Consider the following 22,680-nt stretch of genomic DNA (forward strand, 5'->3'; position numbering starts at 1 on the left):
GACCTCTTGGCCACAAACAATCCAGAGCTGATAGAGAGCATCATGACTGATACAGGGATTAGTGATCACAAGGTCATTGTAGCTAGGCTCAATACCATTTCTTCCAAATCCATCAGAAACAAACGCAAAATAATTTTATTTAAAAAAGCGGATAAAGTGCCACTAGAAGCCTTCCTAAAAGACAATTTCCATTCCTTCCGAACTGACTATGCGAATGTAGACGAGATGTGGCTCAAATTCAAAGATATAGTAGCAACAGCAATTGAGATATTCATACCTCATAAATTGGTAAGAGATGGAACGGATCCCCCGTGGTACACAAAAAAGGTCTGAACGCTGTTGCAGAGGCAACGGAAAAAGCATGCGAAGTTCAGAAGAACGCGAAATCCCGAAGATGGGCTAAAATTTACAGACGCGCGAAATTTGGCACGTACTTCGATGCAAGATGCCTTTAATAGGTTCCACAACGAAACATTGTCTCGAAATTTGGTAGAAAATCCGAAGAAATTCTGGTCGTATGTAAAGTACACAAGCGGCAAGACGCAGTCAATACCTTCGCTGCGCAGTGCCGATGGTACTGTTATCGACGACTGTGCCGCTAAAGCGGAGTTATTGAACGCAGTTTTCCGAAATTCCTTCACCAGGGAAGACGAATGGAATATTCCAGAATTTGAAACACGAACATCTGTTAGCATGAGTTTCTTAGAAGTAGATACCTTAGGGGTTGCGATGCAACTCAAATCGCTTGATACGGGCAAGTCTTCAGGTCCAGATTGTATACCGATTAGGTTCCTTTCAGATTACGCTGATACTATAGCTCCCTACTTAGCACTCATATACAACCGCTCGCTCACCGATAGATCTGTACCTACAGATTGGAAAATTGCGCAGGTCGCACCTGTGTTCAAGAAGGGTAGTAGGAGTAATCCATTTAACTACAGACCTATATCATTGACGTCGGTTTGCAGTAGGGTTTTGGAGCATATACTTTATTCAAACATTATGAATCACCTCGAAGGGAACGATCTATTGACACGTAATCAGCATGGCTTCAGAAAACATCGCTCTTGTGCAACGCAGCTAGCTCTTTATTCGCACGAAGTAATGGCCGCTATCGACAGGGGATCTCAAGTTGATTCCGTATTTCTAGATTTCCGGAAAGCTTTTGACACCGTTCCTCACAAGCGACTTCTAATCAAGCTGCGGAGCTATGGGGTATCGTCTCAGTTGTGCGACTGGATTCATGATTTCCTGTCAGGAAGGTCGCAGTTCGTAGTAATAGACGGCAAATCATCGAGTAAAACTGAAGTGATATCAGGTGTTCCCCAGGGAAGCGTCCTGGGACCTCTACTGTTCCTGATCTATATAAATGACCTGGGTGACAATCTGAGCAGTTCTCTTAGACTGTTCGCAGATGATGCTGTAATTTACCGTCTAGTAAGGTCATCCGAAGACCAGTATCAGCTGCAAAGCGATTTAGAAAAGATTGCTGTATGGTGTGTCAGTGTGTGAGATGATCCACATGAGTTCCAAAAGAAATCCGTTGGAATTCGATTACTCGATAAATAGTACAATTCTCAAGGCTGTCAATTCAACTAAGTACCTGGGTGTTAAAATTACGAACAACTTCAGTTGGAAGGACCACATAGATAATATTGTCGGGAAGGCGAGCCAAAGGTTGCGTTTCATTGGCAGGACACTTAGAAGATGCAACAAGTCCACTAAAGAGACAGCTTACACTACACTCGTTCGTCCTCTGTTAGAATATTGCTGCGCGGTGTGGGATCCTTACCAGGTGGGATTGACGGAGGACATCGAAAGGGTGCAAAAAAGGGCAGCTCGTTTTGTATTATCGCGTTATAGGGGAGAGAGTGTGGCAGATATGATACACGAGTTGGGATGGAAGTCATTACAGCATAGACGTTTTTCGTCGCGGCGAGACCTTTTTACGAAATTACAGTCACCAACTTTCTCTTCCGAATGCGAAAATATTTTGTTGAGCCCAACCTACATAGGTAGGAATGATCATAAAAATAAAATAAGAGAAATCAGAGCTCGAACAGAAAGGTTTAGGTGTTCGTTTTTCCCGCTCGCTGTTCGGGAGTGGAACTGTAGAGAGATCGTATGATTGTGGTTCGATGAACCCTCTGCCAAGCACTTAAATGTGAATTGCAGAGTAGTCATGTAGATGTAGAACAATGTATGGTCTAAAACGGATCTAACAGTAAGCTACCCGCTGCATAACTTTTTCACTACAAGATTTGTAAATCAAGTGCACAACGTTGACAAATAGCATCATTTCACAATGACTGTCACGAAATACGGAAATATAAGTGATTCAATACGAAGCTAAGATGTTACACTACCGCGTGTACAAAAATCAGATTTTTTAGCCGCACACTTTCTTCAAAATCGGTTGGGAAGCGTTACGAAACTAAGAAATCACACGAAACGAAAAGTAGACTTTTTCTTTTTTCACCATGTAAGTAACGCTTTTAAGGAAAAAGTAAGTTCATAAAACGGTGTGGCGAAGTCTTGTATACCGCCAAGAATTTTTAAAACATGAAAATCGGAGAAGTGGATTTTCCCCCATTTCGCCGTCCCGGCTCGGCGCGGCGCACAATGTGAGTGCACTTCACGACGGCCTGAGCTGGCTAGGCACGAGCCGACCCAGTACACGTCATCCCGGCCAGGCCCGCCCGGCATTGTGAACGCAGCCTTATTCTGATTACACGTTTTTGAGCAATGAATACTTTTCTACTCAACGATGAATTACCCCAGAATATGATGCCATACGAAAGCAGTGAATGATAGTAAGCTAATTTACTGAGATTCCTGCCACCAAAATTTGCAATAACCCTAATAGCATACATAGCTGAACTCAGACGTTTCAGCAGACCATCAATGTGTTGCTTCCAGTTTAACCTCTCATCAATGGACACACCTAAAATTTTTGAAAATGCTACCTAAGCTGCAGACTTCTGTTCAAAGTCTATATTTATTACTGGAGTTGTGCCATTTACTGTACGGAACTGTATATACTGTGTTTTATCAAAATTTAAAGAGAGTCCATTTGCTGAGAACCACTTAATAATTTTGTGAAGAACATCATTTACAATTACATCACTTAGTTCTTGGTTTTTGGATGTTATTACTATACTTGTATCATCAGCAAAAAGAACTAACTTTGCATCTTCATCAATGTGGAATGGTAAGTCATTAATGTATATCAAGAACAGCAAAGGACCTAAGACCGAACCCTGTGGGACCCCGTACTTGATAGCCCCCCACTTTGAGGAATCAGCTGTTGTTTTAACATCACATGAATAATGTGTTTCAACCTTCTGCATTCTTCCAGTTAAGTATGAATTAAACCATTTGTGCACTGCCTCCCTCAAACCATAATGATTTAGCTTATCTAAAAGAATTCCATGATTTACACAATCAAAGGCCTTTGAGAGATCACAAAAAATACCAATGGGTGATGTCTGGTTATTCAGAGCATTTAATATTTGATAAGTGAAAGTGTATATAGCATTTTCCGTTGAAAAGCATTTCTGAAAACCAAACTGACATTTTGTTAGTACTTTATTTTTACAAATATGAGAGGCTACTCTTTAATACATTACTTTCTCAAAATTTTTTTAGAGCTCTCAGAAGAGAGATTGGGCGATAGTTGTTGACATTCGACATATCCCCCTTTTTATGCAATGGTTTTACAGTGGCAGTCTATCGGGGAAAACACCCTGCTCCAAAGAGCTATTACATACGTGGCTGAGAATCCTACTTATCTGTGGGGAACAAGCTTTAAGTATCTTGCTGGAAATGCCATCAATTCCGTAAGAGCTTTTACTTTTCAGTGAGTTTATTATTTTACTGATTTCAGAGGGAGTGGTTGGTGGAAATACAATTGTTTCAAACTGCACAGGTATGGACTCTTCTATTAGAAGCCTTGCCTCTTCTAGTGAAGATCTAGATCCTATTTTCTCCACAACATTAAAAAAATGATTATTGAAAATATTGTTTGTTAGTACACATGTCATTCAGTTTTACGGCACTGAAGTCTTCCTGTGCTCTTGGTTGCCCTGTTTCCCTTTCAATAATATTCCAAATTGCTTTAATTTTATTATCAGAGTTACTGATCTCAGACATGATACACATGCTTCTGGACTTTTTAATAACTTTTCTTAGTACCGCACAATAGTTTTTATAATATTGAACAATTTTGGTGTCAGTACTCCCTCTTGCTGTTAGATACAGTTCTCTTTTACGGTTGCAAGATATTCTTATTTCTTTAGTTAGCCAAGGTTTTTTATATGTTTTCTTGGAATTATGTTTAACTATTTTCTTGGGAAAACAATTTTCAAATATCCTTAAAAATGTATCATGAAATAAGTTATATTTCAAGTTTGCATCAGGTTCCTTACACACTTCATCCCAGTCTAGCTGCTTTAGGCTTTCCCTAGAGTTTACAATATTTATATTGTTAATTCAACGGACTGCTTTGAAATTCTGATTTGATATACTGCATGGAGCTATGTCATGTACTGTAACTAACTATGCACCATGATCTGAAAGACCATTCTCAACAGGGTAAGCATTTGTGTCCTTAAATTTATCTTTGTCTATAAAAAAGTTATCTATCAATGTCCTGCTGTTCTCTGTTATCCGAGTAGGAAAATCAATGACAGAGCTCAAATTGAAAGAACTGAGTAATACTACAAGATCATTCTTCCTATTACACTCTTTCAGGGAATCAACATTGAAGTCCACACAAATGATAATTTGCTTCCCCCTGTCTGATAGATAGCACAACAAAGCATCCAAGTTTTCTAGAAATAGCTGGAAATTCCTTGAGGGGGACATATACACTGTTACAATTATGAAAGTGTCATCATTTAGTTTTAGTTCAGTGACACATGCTTCCATATGTTGCTCTACACAAAATTTTTTAGTTTCTAAATTTTTTACACTGTAGAAGCTTTTGACATATATGGCAACTACTCCTCTCATCATATTATCTCTACTTACATGTGCAACTAATTTGTACCCACTGATGCTAACCTTTTGCATATCAGTGACGATGTGATGCTCAGACAGGCATAGTACATCTATTACATTCTCAGTTTCTATATCTTCTAAACAAAGCAGAAGCTCATCAATTTTATTCTTCAATCCCCTAATATTTTGATGAAATATACTAACATTATTTTTCACTTTACTTTTGTGAGTATCTTGAACTTTTTTAACATCTTTAGTACTTGCCTGGCTGAGTTTCCCACTGGACACTGATCTTACACTAAAAAAAGAGTTTCCACCATGAGATGTAGTTCCTCCCCCCCCTTTAAATTTCCTGCTATCAGCCCAGCCAGTTTACCCTTCCCCTTCTTGTTGAGGTGTAGGCCATGTCTAGTATAGCCCCACCTACAGAGTGAATCAACAGGAACCACACCAATGTGTGACCCTGCACCAGATCCAAGTAGTCGTTCCAACTCCAAATTAACTCTCCTGGCAGAAGAGCTCAAATGAGGCTGGTTGTGGCGCTCCAGAACCGACACAAACCCAACACTGGTATGACTCAATGCTGATGAAATATTTGCCAGGTCACACTCTATGCTGTACCCCAGATCTCTGACAATACTGTTGCCTGGCCACCCACAACAATCATGGTATCTTTCTTAGTAAAGCCTCTACATAGTGAACCTAAATCCTCTGTAATCTGCCCCAGTCCAGCAGTAGGTTTGAAAAAACTTGTGACCTGGTATTCTGACCCTAATTCATCCTGCAGAGGTTGGCCCACACCCCTAGCATGCGAACTACCTAGCAACAGGACAGTGGTTATGACTGGACTCAAAACAAATTAAATGTTAATGCATTGTCATTAAAATTCCTCTAGATATCGAAGGCAAGTAATCACAAATTCTAAAACCAAAGTAGAGTAATGTTAAGTCAGTAACGGTAGCAAGAGACAAAAGGTTTCGACTCTTGAAGACAATCATTGTATAATGGACAGGTCAATCAGTGGAAAAGTGCAGAGACTAAAATAAATAAACAACACTGTCTACCTTGTGGGATCCAATGTCTTGAGAGTGTGCTTCGATATCTGCAAGGTCTAGGACATGAGCCAGGCAGAAACAGGTAGCTATGTGTGTCTATGTGCGTTTTTTTGTTATTCAGCCCTGAGCAAGGACAGTGTTTTAAAGTTTGATGTCTCACCTATATAGTGTTTCTTTATACGTTCTGTTATATGTACAAAAATACTGATAATAATAATAATAATAATAATAATAATAATAATTATTATTATTATTATTATTATTATTATTATTGTTGTTGTTGTTAATCAAAATGTTATGTGTTAGTCTAATATATGTCGGTGTTTTGTGCAGTTAAAACTGCATGGAAAATCTTCTTTAGCAAAAATGAACATGTCTGACAACAGAATTTTACTCTTTAAAGGGTAATCAACCAAATGTACTGGCAACTTACCATTTAATTAAAATAAATAAATAAAAAATGGACAAATTTTCAAGATTATCATTTATTTAGACTGAATTATGAGTGTTGTCACACTCATGAATGTTGCTGAGTAGCTTAATAATGTATAACAGCAGTGCTGTCTGTAGTGTACAGAAATTCTAAGCTTTTTGATGAGAGACCTGTTAAAGTATTTTTTAACTTCTTAATTTTTTGTCTTTTGTAGCTTGATGTTACACAACAAATGCCTGTCACTCTTTATGTTTCTTTAAACGAAATTGCGGATACCCGATGATGGCAGTGGCCAGAACGGTGTAACACAGAAATTTATTAAGCGACCAAGACAGTTTTATTCACAAAATAGTACAGAAGGAATGATGATTATAGTTTAACCTCCTGTTAAGCAGTGACTTTCATGGATATTTTCGGCTGCTGATAATTATGCAGCTTTGGTGTATTTTGGTTTAACAATAATTTTACCTGACTGCAATCTGAAAACACTGATCTTAAAGAGAATATTACTTTAGCTACACTACATACTTTTTAGAGAAGTTATACATTCATTTTCAGGAGAGAGTTTATCAAATTATATAGTTTCATTTATACTGGATTCACTAAATTCTTTGGGCAGTCTAGCCTTCAGTTATGCTTACATCAAAAACTGTCCCGAAACCTTGCTCAGCTGTACATGTTTGTACACATCCTCCAAATTTGGATTTATTCAGATCACTCTTTCTGGAAGCTGTACATGTCCGTCACATATGTCCGAGTATGAACAACGAGAAGAGAAACCTCAAGTCAGGCCACACCAGCATGTCTTTCCACTAAAGGAATTGGAGCAGTTAGCAGCATCATTATCAATGCCTAGGATGTGGCCTGGGGAGAGGGGGAGATAGACTGATCATCTGTAATGACAATATTTTTCTATATAAAATACTACTTAATTTACATTGTGAGGAAAGCCTCCATTATTGTTCAAACATTTTCTTTCTAATTCTTAAAACAAAATGCATTGGGGGAGATATTACCCACGAAAACAGCTAAATTTTTCTTAACAGATGACATCAATAATTTGACATAGACAAACAGATGAGCATACATGTGAGGGAGGATTGGAAAGCAACACACATTAATTTTTGCTACCCTGGTATTGCAGCTGGAATGTTAAAATTTCACGACGACATAATCTGGAGTTTGCGCTACAGGCAGTAATTCAATATTTGTGGGCCAAAGAGTATGAACACAGTGAAAGTTACAGGGAACCTGTGATTCACCATGCTCCGCATGGCCAGTAACATTTGCAACCTACAGAATGTCAGACCCACTGAGGCAGTAATTTTGAACGACCAGTGTGTGCAACTGTGAACCTTATCGCAGCAGTTCAATGTTTCCTGTGGTGTGGTGTATGATATTCTTCATGAGACACTGAAATTTTGAAAGGTGGGGATTTGCTGGGCGCCTAAGAACCTGATAGATAACTACAAGGGCAGCGAATGATGCCAAGCTTGGATCACTTAACACATTATGTTGCAGAAGGCCACCACTTTTTGAAAGGAATCATCACTGGTGATGAGTCATAGGTATACTACTACGTGCCTGAAGCCAAGGAGGCCTCTATGGAGAGGAAACATGCTGGTTACCCAGTATGAAAAAAATTCAAAGTGACTCAATCCTCTGGGAAAGTGCTTGTGACACTGTGTTATTGGTGGACTTTGACGAACACAGGACCAATGTGAATGCTGTAGCCTACATTAAAACTTTGGTCAAGTTGTGTCTTGCCCTTTGTGATAAGCATTAATGCTGATGGTGTCAAGCTTCTTTATGTAAATGCTCACCCCCATGTTGCTGCTCTTGTGCATGAGCAAACTGCCAAATTTGGGTGGGAGGTGCTCCAGCATTCACCATACGGTCCGAACTTTGCACCGTCAGACTTTCATGTGTTCGGTCCCATGAAGAAATTGCTGGGCACTTTGTGACAGAAGCAAAAATGAAATCAGCTGTCCACAGATGTTATACTTCAACCAAACAGACTTTACAAATAGCGCAGATTCAAACTGGTACCACAATGAGAAAAGTGTGTGGAGAACGTTGGTGACTACATAGAAATGTATGTAAAACATGTATGTTCCTTTGTGATTTTTTTTTTGTTACAAATTAAACTTTTTGGTGATAAAATTCTTGTGTGTTACACTCCGATCTTCCCTCACATATTATGCAAGCAGGAATGGGGTAGGCTTCTTCCACACATGTTTAAGAATCTTTACTGAGCTAACTAAAATTCACACATAACTATCAAAACAGTCACTTGCATTCTGTTGATCAATTATTAAAGCTAAAGAAGGCAGCTATTTATAGGTACTTTCCAGAGAGACAAATAGGCAGAGGCATATCCTTAGTCTCCACAATTAAGACTGTAAACAAACAGAATAAGAGTTACAGGAGATTTGACAAAAGCTACAGACAAGCATTTAATATCAGGTGTGTTACGTGAAGCATGTATAACAATACATACCTTCTTGTGTAGGTGTGGGTTTCAACCTCATAGGAACATCAACAGAAATTTCCTCAGAGTTGGCTTCTACGCTGAAAAGATAATGCATGTCTATAATTAAGGTATCAGATTTTTTGAAACAATGTAAATGCTTCATAGTTGTTTTATATAATACCTATGCTCTTACCTTTACACAAGTCATATTTCCCCGTGTTACCAAACATTATATTTAACCTTAGGGCAGTCTTTGATAAATGTTAATTACCATATTTTGGAAATGAGAATTCTTTGGATGGAAGCTGAAAGAAAAGGTATGGGTAATGGAACCTATGGAAAACTAGTAGTGGCACATCATATGAAACATCAGTCAGAAATCTATATATGAGATGACACAGAATATGCAAACAGTTAAAAGGAATGACAGTAGAATTTCTGTGCATGTCTATCAACTGCTGTTCTAAACAGAGTAATTTCTCTCTACCTTTCCTTCTTTGCTGTTTGTCCTTTAGCAACTTGCAGCAGAACATCAGTAATTGACACTGATTTGTATGTGCACACTGTGACTGCTACTTATAAGTTGGGATCTTTGATAATAGATCAAGCACTGTATGTTTATTTGCTTAGTTTTTTCATCTTCATGCTGCATTATGCCACTGAATATCTTCCATCTGTTTCAGTGAAAAAACATTAAGATTTGTACCAACACTTTACGAACCTGGACATTCTCTTCCCACAGTATGTGAGAAGGTAGCTAGGAGAAAGAGGACTTGTGAAACAACACACATAATGTTACCAAATACCATTTGGTGGCTTTTGGAACACAACTGTTCATGAAGGCAAAACTAAAGATGGATTAATAATAAAGGGAAGAGAGTAAAATGGTGCAGTGAGCCATTCTTCACCTATTTTCTAACTACGTATAGGACCTATTTTGGGGACATGCCACTGAAAGCTAATTTACCAAATTGTGTGAATCTTACTAGCAAAGATTAATGTTGTTCTGGGACTTGTGTGTCACATTTAAATCACATTCTATTCATCCTATTGCTACTCTCTAATGGAAAACAGTGAACAAGGTTTATGTTGGTATTTGACCGCACACATGGTGTTCTCAACTGGCACGTTATCTTCATACACATCACTGGCTGTATTCCTTTTTGCAGGAAACTCGGTTTGGTATGACAAACATGCAGATGAACTTAAACACTACTGCTGGTCCATCAAATTACCAACTTGTAACATCATCAAAAAATCTTTCTTAGGGCAGAGAATACCCCCTATATGCCTTTCTTCATCATTACTGACATAACAGAGACTTGCTCTGCACAGTAAATAGTACAAAATACCTCTGAAAACACATTACAAGTTGTATTATCCATCTATGAAGTACTGCAGCTATAAGACAAGCTAAACATCTTTGAGTTCTGTATTAATAAAGTTTAGGCATTCTTTTATTTTGATAACCAGCAGAAGGCTCAAACAGTGGAATTATTGCCCAAATATTAAGACTTGACATACATTTATGATGATTCCTGTCGACAGACTATTTTAGGATAAACAGCTTTGTAAACTTCACTCTCAGTGGAAAGGTAGAACAGCCACAGGCTTAGACTTATTTATTTTTCTTCAAAGTCTAGAAGAAAATAATAAAAATTAATGCTATGTGCAAAAGAAGAGGAGCAACTTTTTATCAACTTTCAAGTAATATTTACAGGGTGATTCAAAACTCATATCCCACATGACAAAGAGGGTGAACCAGAACACCACCAACAAACGCTCAAAGGTTGTAGTATGGACCAAAATGAGGAAAAACCCTCTAGTAAACATGGTTTCTAAAATGCATACCTTGCGCTACAAACACTCCTTCATCTCTGATTCTGTCAAACAAATCTCTTCTACAGCAAGTTTTTTGCTTTCCATATTTTGAGAGTGGTAATATGGACAAAAACAAGAAAAAATGTCCATTACACAAGGGAGCTAAGGTGCATGTGTTATGTGTTGTGAGCACTTGTTTAGTTGATGAGATGTGTTTCACAGTAGCAAAGATGAGTAAGTGCTCATAGCTTGTAGGGTATGCGTTTTAGAGATCATTTCAGCTGGAAATTTTTTCTCGTTTTGGTCCCTACTACCACCTCTCAAAACATGGAATGCAAAGAACCCAGATTAGGGTCAGACACAAAAAATAGCACATTGAACTTTGGTGTGTGTTGCTTAAGTATTTCAATAATCAGTGATGAAACATAAAATTTAAGAACTCTAATGATTGTTATAAAGATTTGAAATTTGAAACTAGAAGTAAATATGTAACCATAATGTTTAGAAAGAAACTAGCATAGCAGGTGGAAAGTTATACACAGTTTTAGAGAGAGCAAGGACAAATCACTTTTAGTAACCTTACCATCAACCATAAAGGGATTATAATAAAATCACTATATCTGACTGCAAATGCTTCTAACAAGTATTTTTCTTCTGCTGGAAAATCCATCAGTGACCAATTTAACAATCTTCATAATAGGTACGATGATATTCAAGTTAAATGCAGCAAGGAGAAAAAGTACATAGCCCAGTCACAAAAAAGCTCAAACTCAACAGGCTAAGATGGTCTGCCTATAATTACATTAGAAAGGTGCCTAGACAACATGCCTGATGCCATGAATAAAACAGTACATAATGTAACATTGTGAGGTATCCATTCTTCCATTAACCCAAGTTCTGCAATTTTTGCAGGAGAACTTCTGTGAAGTGAGAAAAGCAGAAGAAAGGTGGCAGTTTTTCGGACTTGAGTGTGCCTGGGTAATTCAACTGGTAGAGCACTAGCCAGTGAAAAGCAAAGGTTTTGGATTAGAGTTCCAGCTCAGCACACAGTTTTAATCTGCCAAGAAGTTTCAAATCAGTGTCATGTGACAGTTTACAGCAGCAGTAACTGCTCAAGGGCAGCTGGGCACCTTCAGACAAATGTGAGCAAATGCCTTGTACAAAAGCAGTCGACAGTTTGAAAACAGTAATACTGGCTAGTGACTTGATCAAGATAGTAAACATAATTGTAAACACAATGTTGGAATTGTACCAATTATTGTAAATAATGTGCCTAACAGAAATAGTCAACCAATTCAACCTAAATAAATAGTACTAATGTTTTATTGGATTTGTGGAACATGAAATTTGTTTTTACTCTCGTCTGTAGAAATATTGCGTGTTAAGATTTAATGCTGCTGCAAGACACAGAACACCCATCAGTGTTGGATAGTGATGCTGGGAACTTTCTGCTTAATTCTGTCACACCCATTAATAAACTAGTCAACAGATTTAAGCTTTTTTCTGCATCTGGTTTGTAAATGGGTGAATTTACCTAATTTTGGAGTGCTGAACTGACTGGTAAAATCAGTATTTCTTCGACATATCACATTTCCAAGCTATACAGCTGAATCAAAAACAGTACTAGTGAGCACGACAACAATGCTCTTCTTTTGTTTGTCATTTCATCACTCTCCCTAACAAGACACCAGCAGTACACACCTATCATCATCGTGTTTCAGTGACCCTGATAACAGTGTTCCATCACATCAATAACTTGGTGAAGCGTTCACACTGCTCATCACTTATGGCCCCCAAATTATATGGAAATGATGTTCTACACCCCATGACATTTTGGCTGTGTAATAGACCATTCACAATGGAAACTAGGTATCACTTCTTCTTCTTCTTTTTCTTCTGCATATGGCCCATTCTGATCCCACCATCTCATCATTTTATCTTCCCACACTTCTCTTGTCCCATGGTTATATAAACCATTGCTAGTTCAGGATGTCTTTGTGATGAACAAAGTACAGCAGAGCCCTCAGTAATTTGAGCCCCAGTATTTCGAGGTTCCACATAATTCAAGTTGGTCTCAGTAAACTTGAAATTTTACTTCAAACTAGAGTAAAAACACATTTTCATACATTTCTGCATGTATGTTTTAGGCTCTTTCGAATGTGTTGCATTTAGAACTTTCTCTCAGTTTTCCAAGTACAGTACACATGAAACTGTCTCACTTAAGGCTTTAGTTCATAACGCACAGAAATAACCTAGGCCTCAGACTGCTAATGCATTTCAGTTACATGTGGACAGGTATCACTAGGTTTTGAGGAGTGCGCTTGCGCTTTCTCTAGCAAATCTTCTCTAACTGGGACCGCTTGACAATCAGTTGTACAGTGCATACCATGCTTGTTGTTACCCCTAGTGTTGTGCATACTCAGCAATACAGTACACCTAATACACCTAAGTAACAATACAGTAAATATTTTACAACACTAACTGTCAATTTTTGAATGTACTGTAGTTGGTTGCATAGTAACATCTGTACTTCAGTTGGATTGGTGTAGAAGCAGAGACAAAATTGAGAAGTTTGCATGAAACATGCATTCTATTTCATCAAATTTTTTGTTATAAAGCTTAATATTATAATGGATTCAAAACATTTTACTTTGTAATTTGTATACTGAGCTTTTATGTATAAACATAAAATTATTTTTATTTCATACTACAGTAAAATAAGTGACAATGTTGAGCATTCAGCAAATTATTATTATTTTCAGATATTGCACATGTTGCATAAATGCTAAGCCACAGCAAGTGACATAATAATTTCTACAGCTTGTACATAGAAGATGAGGCACTAAAAGCTAATTACTGTCAGTGCAAATGTCTCTACAGACTTACCTTGTCTGTGGAGCCTCAGATCCTTCAAAGTCCAAAGTAAGAGCAATGGAAATTCGGCGACGTCCACTTGTCTCTGCTGAACTTACATCCACATGCCCTTGCAAACTGACAGGTTTAGACCAACATGAGTTACTTTCAGTGTCTACTGTGAATGTGACACATGGTTTTTTCGGTGGCATAGTTCCATTGTTATTTAAACCAATCCATACATCCATTGCAAGAGAAAGTGGTGGTACTTTGCCTGTGTTTCCTGGTTGCAAACTAGAAGGCTCAGCTGCAGCAGGAGACAATTTACTAGATACAGCTTCAGCACACCCTATCCTTGAATCTACATTGTCCAAATCACGGTCAGTTATTCCGAATTTACCCTTATTTTCTTTAGCTGTAACAGAACTGATTGTAGAGGCTGGTTTTCCTATGGCTGATGTTGGAGATACAATGGAGGGTGGCAGTGGAGCAGGGTCTGAAACTTCAGTGGGAGCCACTGGAGTTGCAAGCACTGGAGGCACAGATTGCATCGATGTCAAAAATTGGGTTGAATTATGAAGTTCTGAAGCTTTAGAAGGCTCTTCTGGTGTTAACTGAGGTGGAGAACGTGCAGTGCAAGGACGAACAACATCTTCATTTGTTGTTACGGCCTCCACTGGTTCCATTCTCGTGTTGGACTGATTCAGTCTATAAAAATTTGTTAAATTTATCTGTGAATCAAGTACTATAGTTCCATCAGGAATGGATTCTAGATCACTACCCTGAATCAGTCTCTCAAGAGCTGAGGTATCCTGAACTGGACTTTCAAAATGTGTGAATGGCTCTGCAGATGATGGCGTGTTTGGTGCTTGAGCCGCTAGGCGTGAACTTCGACTATCTGGCGTGCGCAACACAGGCGGAATTCGTGGAAACAGCACCGTCTTTCGATCATATGGATCGTTTTCTGATGATGGTGAGGCAATCTGTCAAAAAAGAAATGTAAGTGAGATGTCTTTAATAATCACAGAAGACGTGGCAAATCGATTTTGGCATATTACACAGAGAATACAAAAATACCGTTGATAATGCCCTTATTGTGGAGACTGTCTCAGATTTGATAAGTGTTAGGGAAACAAGAGCTCACACATTTTAGAAAGATTTACAGTCATACGTCTAGACTACTTTATATGCTTTACAGGAAAACCAAAATGTTATATTTATTTCATGAATGATGCTGAACTGGTCTTTTCTTATGATGTTGAAATTGTCTTCTCTTACATATACTCTAAAGCATGTTACTTAAGTACAAATACATTATACTTCAACACCATTATTCTAACATAATACATTCTAAAAATTTAAATGATATCATGCATTGCTTAGAATTTTAGAGCAGATGCTAAAAAAGTGGTATCTGGATTTAACAGCAGACACTGTGAACAGCTGTTCATTTCGCATTTCCAGGCAATTTCTTTCACCTGACACAGCACACTTTTCATGGACTGTACCATAATTCTGTTTTGTGTCTGTTTTAATCTCATAGTAAACTACGAACAAAATGGATGAATAATGAATCAAACTGCAACAGGGTACTACACCTGGAACATAAACTACAAATAGTGCACATATACCCTTCAATGAGCCAGAGTCCTTAGTAACTACATCATCTGAATTAGGGAGCCACAATGTGTTGAAAAAGTTGGCTGGCAGTAATGTCACTGTAAAAATTGTGAAGTTAATGACTGATGAGATGGTTAGGGAGCACATGCTAAACTAAATATATGTGCATGTAATTTCAAATTTTATTTCAGTTCTGTGTGATCTCACTATATCAGCTACTATGCAACACCCCACCCCCCACTTCCTACATTGCCATGTAAGCTGTGTCACCTATGCACGCAGTGGCAGATTTACATATAGGCCCACTAGGCACGGGCCTAGGGGTGGCACATTACATGGGGTGGCATTTTTTGCTCTGTACTCATTTTAACCTTTTACGTTTTAAAATAACTGCGCTTACAAACGAAAAAAATTTTAATATTGTCAAACAAGTTGCTAGCTTAAATAAGCCTTAAGAACGAAATTTGACACTAGAAAAAAGCTTGGAAATATATAGTTTACTTGGTGGCAGAATGGAAATTTAATAAATGGTTTCTGTCTGGTACCATCTTCATGATTGTTCCAAATATTTTGAAGTGAGCTGTCAGCTTCTACCTAACCCTACCACATTTTCCCCATGAAAATACTGGAACCCATGAAAAGCTGTGATTGATAAACTAATCAGCAGTTTCTTAAATACTGTAACATGTGTGTGCCTTAGTATGTAAAACCCGACTCTGCTTAAATTTCTTGCAGAAATTACGGGGAAGTACAAAGTCGACCCTCCATCATTGTAATTAATGTGAAAGCTCTGTGGTCTTCAATATCTGAGCTTCATTTAATGACACCCGTTTAACAAAACATGTCGATACAATTAATGTTTTACATTTTGAAACACATGTTTATCCAAAAACAACATAAGCAGAATATCTAATAATGTGTGAAATACACTTCACAAAAGTTTAAAAATTTTATTTATTTACTTAGTTACTTTTTTTGGCAAAAAAAGAGAAGAAGAAACCAACTTTCATTTGTCTCATTTATTGTGCTGCAGCCTGCACGATATCAAAGTTTGCACTGTGTGCAATCGAATAGTACATGGCATTTCTTCGAGGAAAGGTAATTTTTATTTTATGATGGAACAAAAGGTGCATTTGCATGTAGACATAACAGCAGTGTTCACACAAATGACAACACACCACATCAACTGCCAACAAGACTACTTAAAGTTCGCAGTCTGCCTTCTCTGTCCACACAAACTGTTAGAATGTTATAAGTGGGATAAGGTTCGATCCAGCACACCTCCCTGCAAGAAACTGAAAAAATTATTTGATTTTTAAATTAGAAATACAGTGTCAGGAATATGCAGAAAGCAGGAAACGGAAGCCAAAAAAGGGACTGTCCCGTTTTCTTTACAAAACAAATTCCAGCTGGCAGGTGTGCTGCAACACAGAAACAGGCAACAATGGAATTAAATTATTCTGCATTGTCGTTCTTTCATATCACAATTAACGTCAAGCAATCAGAGTTGGTCAGTTCATCGCTCCATGTTTAAAGGAAAAATCTTAGTGCTTGATTGCCGTGTTTAATGTAAAAAGCTTTGTGCTCGTGTGCGGTGTAGTGCGATCGGAACTGGATATAGTCTTTCTTTCGTTCCTTTTACAAATTCTTTTCTTTTGTTTTGAGTATTGGTTGACAATTTTGTAAGTGCCTTAACATGAGTAACAGTGAAAAAAATCAAACGTGCAAAATTAAGTGACGCGGCATTTCAGAAATTATGGAAGGAAAGGCAAGAACTGCAAACCAATGTTCTAAAAATGCTTGGCAGAGTAGATAAATTTTTTCGCAAAAAAAAAAAAAACAACGTTGTTTGTTTGACTTAGAGTTCAAGTAGTATGGATGATACTTGGCACTGCAGCAGTAGTAAAAGAAGTAAATACAGACGAAACAAAAGTTAAAAATGAAGAAAAGCAAATTATTCCCGATTTCAAGTTTCATGAAAAACTAAGTGTCGAGTCAGACATTACAAATAACCTCATTAGTGATGATCCTGCATAATGGTGTGTCAATGAATCAACAAACGACATTCTCTTACAATGTGGCATTAATCAAAATAGTAACAGTGATTTTTCTAATACAAGAAGATTAATAGGTGATAAAACCAGATATTTGAACAAAAATGTATTTTACTGTAAACTTTTAAATGGTGACTCAACTTTGCATGATTTTCTAGTATACTCCTGTAGCACAGATGCTGTTTTTTGTGAACCATGTAAATTGTTCATAGGTAAGGCCATGATTGTTACTAATGGTATTGCAGACTGGAAAAATATTTCTAATATTTTATCTCATCATGAGAATTCACTTAAACACAAAAATTCTGCGTTATCACACTTAACAAGATAAAAGTCACTTAGAACAATAGATAACCATTTCGAGTCATATGTTGAGACAGAAAAAATGTACTGGCACAGTGTGTTGAAAAGGGTGTTTGCAGCAACGAAGAAGCTACCAAGTCGTGGACTTCCACTATGTGGACACATTGAAAGATTCCATTCATTACGTAATGGTCAATTTATGATGTCTCTTGAACTTATAGCCGAGTTTGGTCCTTTTCTCGTAGAGCACATTGAACAATATGGAAATCCACGGCAGGGACATACAAGTTATCTATTTTCAACAATCTGTGTTGAAATAATAGAGCTTTTTTCTGAATGAATAAAAACAATTATCATAAGTGAAATAAAACAGGTCAAATATTTCTCTATAATAGTAGATTCTACTGCAGACACTTCAAATGGTCAACAATTATCTTTCATATTAAGATATGTGGACAAGAATGGTGAACCTGTTGAATGTTTTCCTCTGTTTTTACCAAACCCGGGACACAAGTCCGAAAACTTAGCTGAGGCCATACTAAAAGTCCTGTCTACAAATTCCATTGATATTATTGACTGCAGAGACCAGTCATATGACAATGTAAGCAATATGTCAGGAACCTACACTGGTTTGCAGGCACACATTAAAGAACGAAATCCAAAAGCGTATTATGTGGCTTGTGCAGCACATTCTTTGAATTTAGTAGGCACCAGTGCTGCAAGCTGTTGCCATTAAGCATGTTCATTTTTCAATGTAGTGCAAAATTTTTATAATTTTTTCCCTGCTTCTACACAGCGCTGGGATAAAGTTCTTTCTTTCATGAAGCCAGGAAGCAAAATGGTAAAAAGTTTATCAAAAACACAACAGTCAGCAAGAGAGGAGATGTGTGTAAGTCCATATGAAAACTGGGAGGGTGTTATCAATGCCCGCACACATGTTGCCGATAATATGTTTGAAGAACCACTTGTGCGAAATGAGACTTCAGCTTTACTGAATCAACTCAGCACACTCAAACAGCATTCATGAAATTTTTAAATCCGCTACTGTTTGCACGAATCTACAAAGTAGGCATCATAGCAACTGTGTGGAACTTGACAAAGAGCTGTCATTGGCTGATGCCTGGATCTTAAGCACAAGTCACTGAAATATAAATCACAATGTTGTTTTAAATTAAGCACAACATTTCTGAAAGCTAGAAACTATTTTCTTTAATTTTAAATACCTACTGGCAGTACTGGAATTTTACTTCCTGAAGAGAACTGCTGGGCAGCCATACTGTCTCCCCATAATTTTAAAATTTCAAAAACTTTACATTAAAGGAATCAAAGAATCAGAGTAATGAACAACATATGTGGCAAGAGTATTAAATTTTGGCAGTGGGAACAGGAAAATTGACATCTAAAAAAAATAACACAACAAATTCAAGAAAATCTGTACTGCCTGTCAACCTAAAAGCAGAACGAGTAACTGGAAGCTTTAAGAGATTATGTAGAAGCATGTAGCAAAGACAATGAAGCTACAGGCATTCCAATTTTGTATGGACTCTGAATCGTGTTTTAACTTGGCATTTTTCACATCAACAAACACTGCCTGAGGTGAAAGATGATGATAAAGACAGATAAAAATCCTTGGACTGACTTAGGATCAAACTCAAGACCTATGAATCCATGTACTGGCACTTTACTAATACACCTATAACTGGGTGGGTAAGTCAGTTTGAAGGTCAGATAAAGTCAACACCATAGTGTCTCCAACAGTACTATGTCTAGTAAAGCACTCCGATGTTCAAACCTAAGAATGATGACAGCTTTATTTACTTATTTATTTATTTATTTTAATAATAATACTGTGTTTTCGATACAGCTTTCAGTATGGGAATACAGTATAATGACTGGATCTTCTGCTACAGGGAGCTGCCACTGCTCGTATCCTGAGTTAAATGCCAGGATACTGCACACTTGGATTTACTAACACTTCTGCTATAACTCTTCTACGTAGCAAACAGTGCATTTCTATTTCTGTTTTGTTCCTCCCATCTGAAATCTTCTCCATCTCTCCATATTCAGAGCCATGATGCAGTACACAACACTCAGCTGACAGGTTAGAATGTGCTAAATTGTTATGGTAACAGAGCTCCATAGAGGAAAATATCGGAGGTGTGATGTATTTTGTTAACATAGACAACTAAATAACCTCTCCCCAATGAAGCCTCTTATCAGAAAGGTGATAATGCCTTTAAAATGTTCATGATTAAAACATCTGCTGCAGCTGTACAGTCATTTAATGACTGAAGATTTTACGCTACCAGGTTTCAGGGACTCAGCTCCCTCTTCAGATGTATCTATAAATAGTAACTCAAAACACCCATGTCAAAGCTAAAATGTGTGGCAACACGTCTCTTCACACTGGCAAACAGATCACAATGGTTCTCTGTACAAGTATCTGTTACACAAACATGCTACCTTTCAATGACAATGCGACAAACAGCATTTGATTGAGTGGTCCTTTCACTCTGTACCCACTCACTAGAACTTTCAGTATAAGGGTAAAATCAGTTACAGCTGAAAGGTGCTTGTTGCACTGGCACATTTGGGTATTCAGTCAGCCAAGTCATGCACAGCAGATATGTTGCCTTGCACTTTAGTGTACAAGGTGCCCTCCAGGCCTAGACCATGAGTAATTTTTATTTTTACAAAGAGTCCATCTTTTGGTCCATCGCCTTTCAGCTGATGCAACAATCAACTGGTTAATGCTGGAATAGGCCGAATCAATGTCAGTCAAGCTGTCTTTCCAATCAAATCACGCAGCAAGATCAGAAGACTCGTGAGACTGAGGGCTCTTGGAGCCGCAACCGAAAAACGTCTTCCTCTTCCGTTCTGAGCGGCCACCTAGAGCAGACTCTAAAGGGCACCATTCGTTTATCTTGGAAAGTTCCCTCCTCCTCAGAGATGGGTCTTGGGCTACTGGAGTTATCTTCTCTGACAATCCTTGTCATGTAATCGCCATGAACAAATAAACTAACATAGTTTCTTTAAACTTGAAGGCCATATATTAATTCTAAGCCCACACCACTTTCTAATCCTGACTACACCCCAAAGGGGTGCAAAAACTGGCGTCAGGAGCACGACACTGAATTCACCCTGTTTTTTGGCTCTGAGGAGCCGCATACAAATTGCTAAGCCATGAGTGGTGGTGTGAAACCATTATGCAGGTCCCTTTGGCTCCATGCTGTGTTGTAACAGACGAATGCTTAGTGCATTCAGTGTTAGCTGCCCATCACAATTTTCCCAGAGCTGCCGCCACTGCTGAAGCTGCACGAGGCCATCCAACCTCACCGCTGCCTTCACACAGGTCACGTCATGTGTAAGATGACTGAGTGCCACACTGGCATTGGGTGCCATCGTCATGTTACTGCCCGATGGTGCAATGCCATTTGTCAATCGACAAATGTACATCGCAACTTTTGCTTTTAAGGAGAAGATACTGCCAGCATTTGACGGCATTAGGGACGTCACGGAGAACTGCCACCAAATATTTTTTGTTTGCTTTGATGTGTAAAGTTTAAAGGGATGTCCACCACCGGATCTCAGGGACAGCTGGAGATGGTTCCTGCAATGCAGATAAGGTTGGATCATCTCTGGGTGGAGAATGAAGATCTGCAAAGGTGAGTTAATGAGGCATCAGTAAATGTGTTGCCACAAAGCAGTACTGTGCCCGCAGCTAGCTTCATTTCCCCATTTCCAGAGTTCCCACAACCAGTTCCATCCTGGCCTTAAACTGATGTTGCAATGCTGGTTCCAACCTTTGCAGGTAAACCAGGCAAAAATGTCCACACTTCCATAAAAAACAGATGTAGGGAAACCATCCATATGGAGTGGCAAAGTGTTGGCAGGAGTCATCAACCTGAAGTTGCTAGGAGTGTCTCCTGCTCGCAAATTCCATGGAAGGACTCAGAAATACCAAGCCATTTGGTCCTCGTAAAACGGCTGGTGGATAAATATAGAGATAACCATAGTGTTAGCTACTATAGCAATAAACTTTCCACCCTACGCCAAAAATCCGGAGAAGATCTAAAGCGCTTTGGTGATAAAATAAGCATTTGTCAAGTCATACATATGTAATAAGGGAAGGTAACGAAAGGAATAAGGGCCTACTCAGCAAAGCAGAGGCCTGCTTTGTAAATGTATTTGTTTGCGGGACTGACCCACAGGTAGGTGCTGAGGTGAAGTCTGCTTTGCTGAGCACACTAAGGGAGGCTGTACGACTCAAGTTCCTATATGAGGAGTCCTGACAATTTGTGCAATATTCCACAGGATTAAGTCCCCACTAGATATGCATTCCTTCCGAAAGGCACCACACTCATTTCAAATGCCTGGTTCACAAAGCCACCAGCATGTGCCTGATGAAAAAAGATTGGGCACCAGGGTAAACTGCCTGTCTCTACAGCATCAGTCAGCTAACCAAATATGTTCCCAAGATTCTCATAAGGGCATGAACACAGGAAATGTGACTGTGTGCAGTTCTGCCACTGCCCCTCATTCCACTTCTGCAAAGTAAATCCAATCAGAGAGGCAGGACTCACTTGAGCATTGATACAGGACAACAAGTAAGTGTTTTGTTCATTAAATCTACTCACTGTCAAGAGTTAAAATTTCCACTTCATAGACTAACTGGATTGGGAAGAAAGGTAATTTACCTAATGGGTTCACAAAATTTGGAAGTGGAAATAGACAAAGCAAGTAGCAGTTCACATCTGAAGTGGTTTGAAAGCATGACCACAATTTCGATGCCATTTTTGGCAATGATTTCCTGCTCTATTTTCAAGGCATAGTTAACTTCTGAACACAAGAAATCACAATTGGTGGAAATTTCCACCATTTTTGCAGCGTTTCCACAGCAAGAGTGGGAAGGAATTCACAATTAATGCCATGTTCTAACAACCACATACCACAGCACTGAAGTTAAAGAAATCAAAGAAAATATAAGGCAGTATAAGGAAAATAAAGATTTTTTTAGAGCAGATATATTAGGGGATCCATCAACAAGATACAAAGTTTTGCCGGTAA

At 38.3% G+C, this 22,680-nt stretch overlaps 1 protein-coding gene across 3 annotated transcripts in view; it reads right to left on the reverse strand.

The window, feature by feature from the left end:
• The window catches only part of LOC126354915 (breast cancer type 1 susceptibility protein homolog), a 245,320-nt gene that overhangs the window by 103,851 nt on the left and 118,789 nt on the right, over window positions 1-22,680 (reverse strand). For all 3 annotated transcript variants that reach the window (XM_050004985.1, XM_050004984.1, XM_050004986.1), the window contains exons 6-7: window positions 13,670-14,619; window positions 8,990-9,060 (exon numbers count right to left, since the gene is read on the reverse strand). In XM_050004985.1, the coding sequence (XP_049860942.1) occupies window positions 8,990-9,060; window positions 13,670-14,619 (1,021 nt within the window). The remainder of the gene's footprint in view (window positions 1-8,989; window positions 9,061-13,669; window positions 14,620-22,680) is intronic.

Source organism: Schistocerca gregaria, chromosome 3 (assembly GCF_023897955.1).
Source record: "Schistocerca gregaria isolate iqSchGreg1 chromosome 3, iqSchGreg1.2, whole genome shotgun sequence".
In the NCBI taxonomy this organism is placed as follows: Eukaryota; Metazoa; Arthropoda; class Insecta; order Orthoptera; family Acrididae; genus Schistocerca; species Schistocerca gregaria.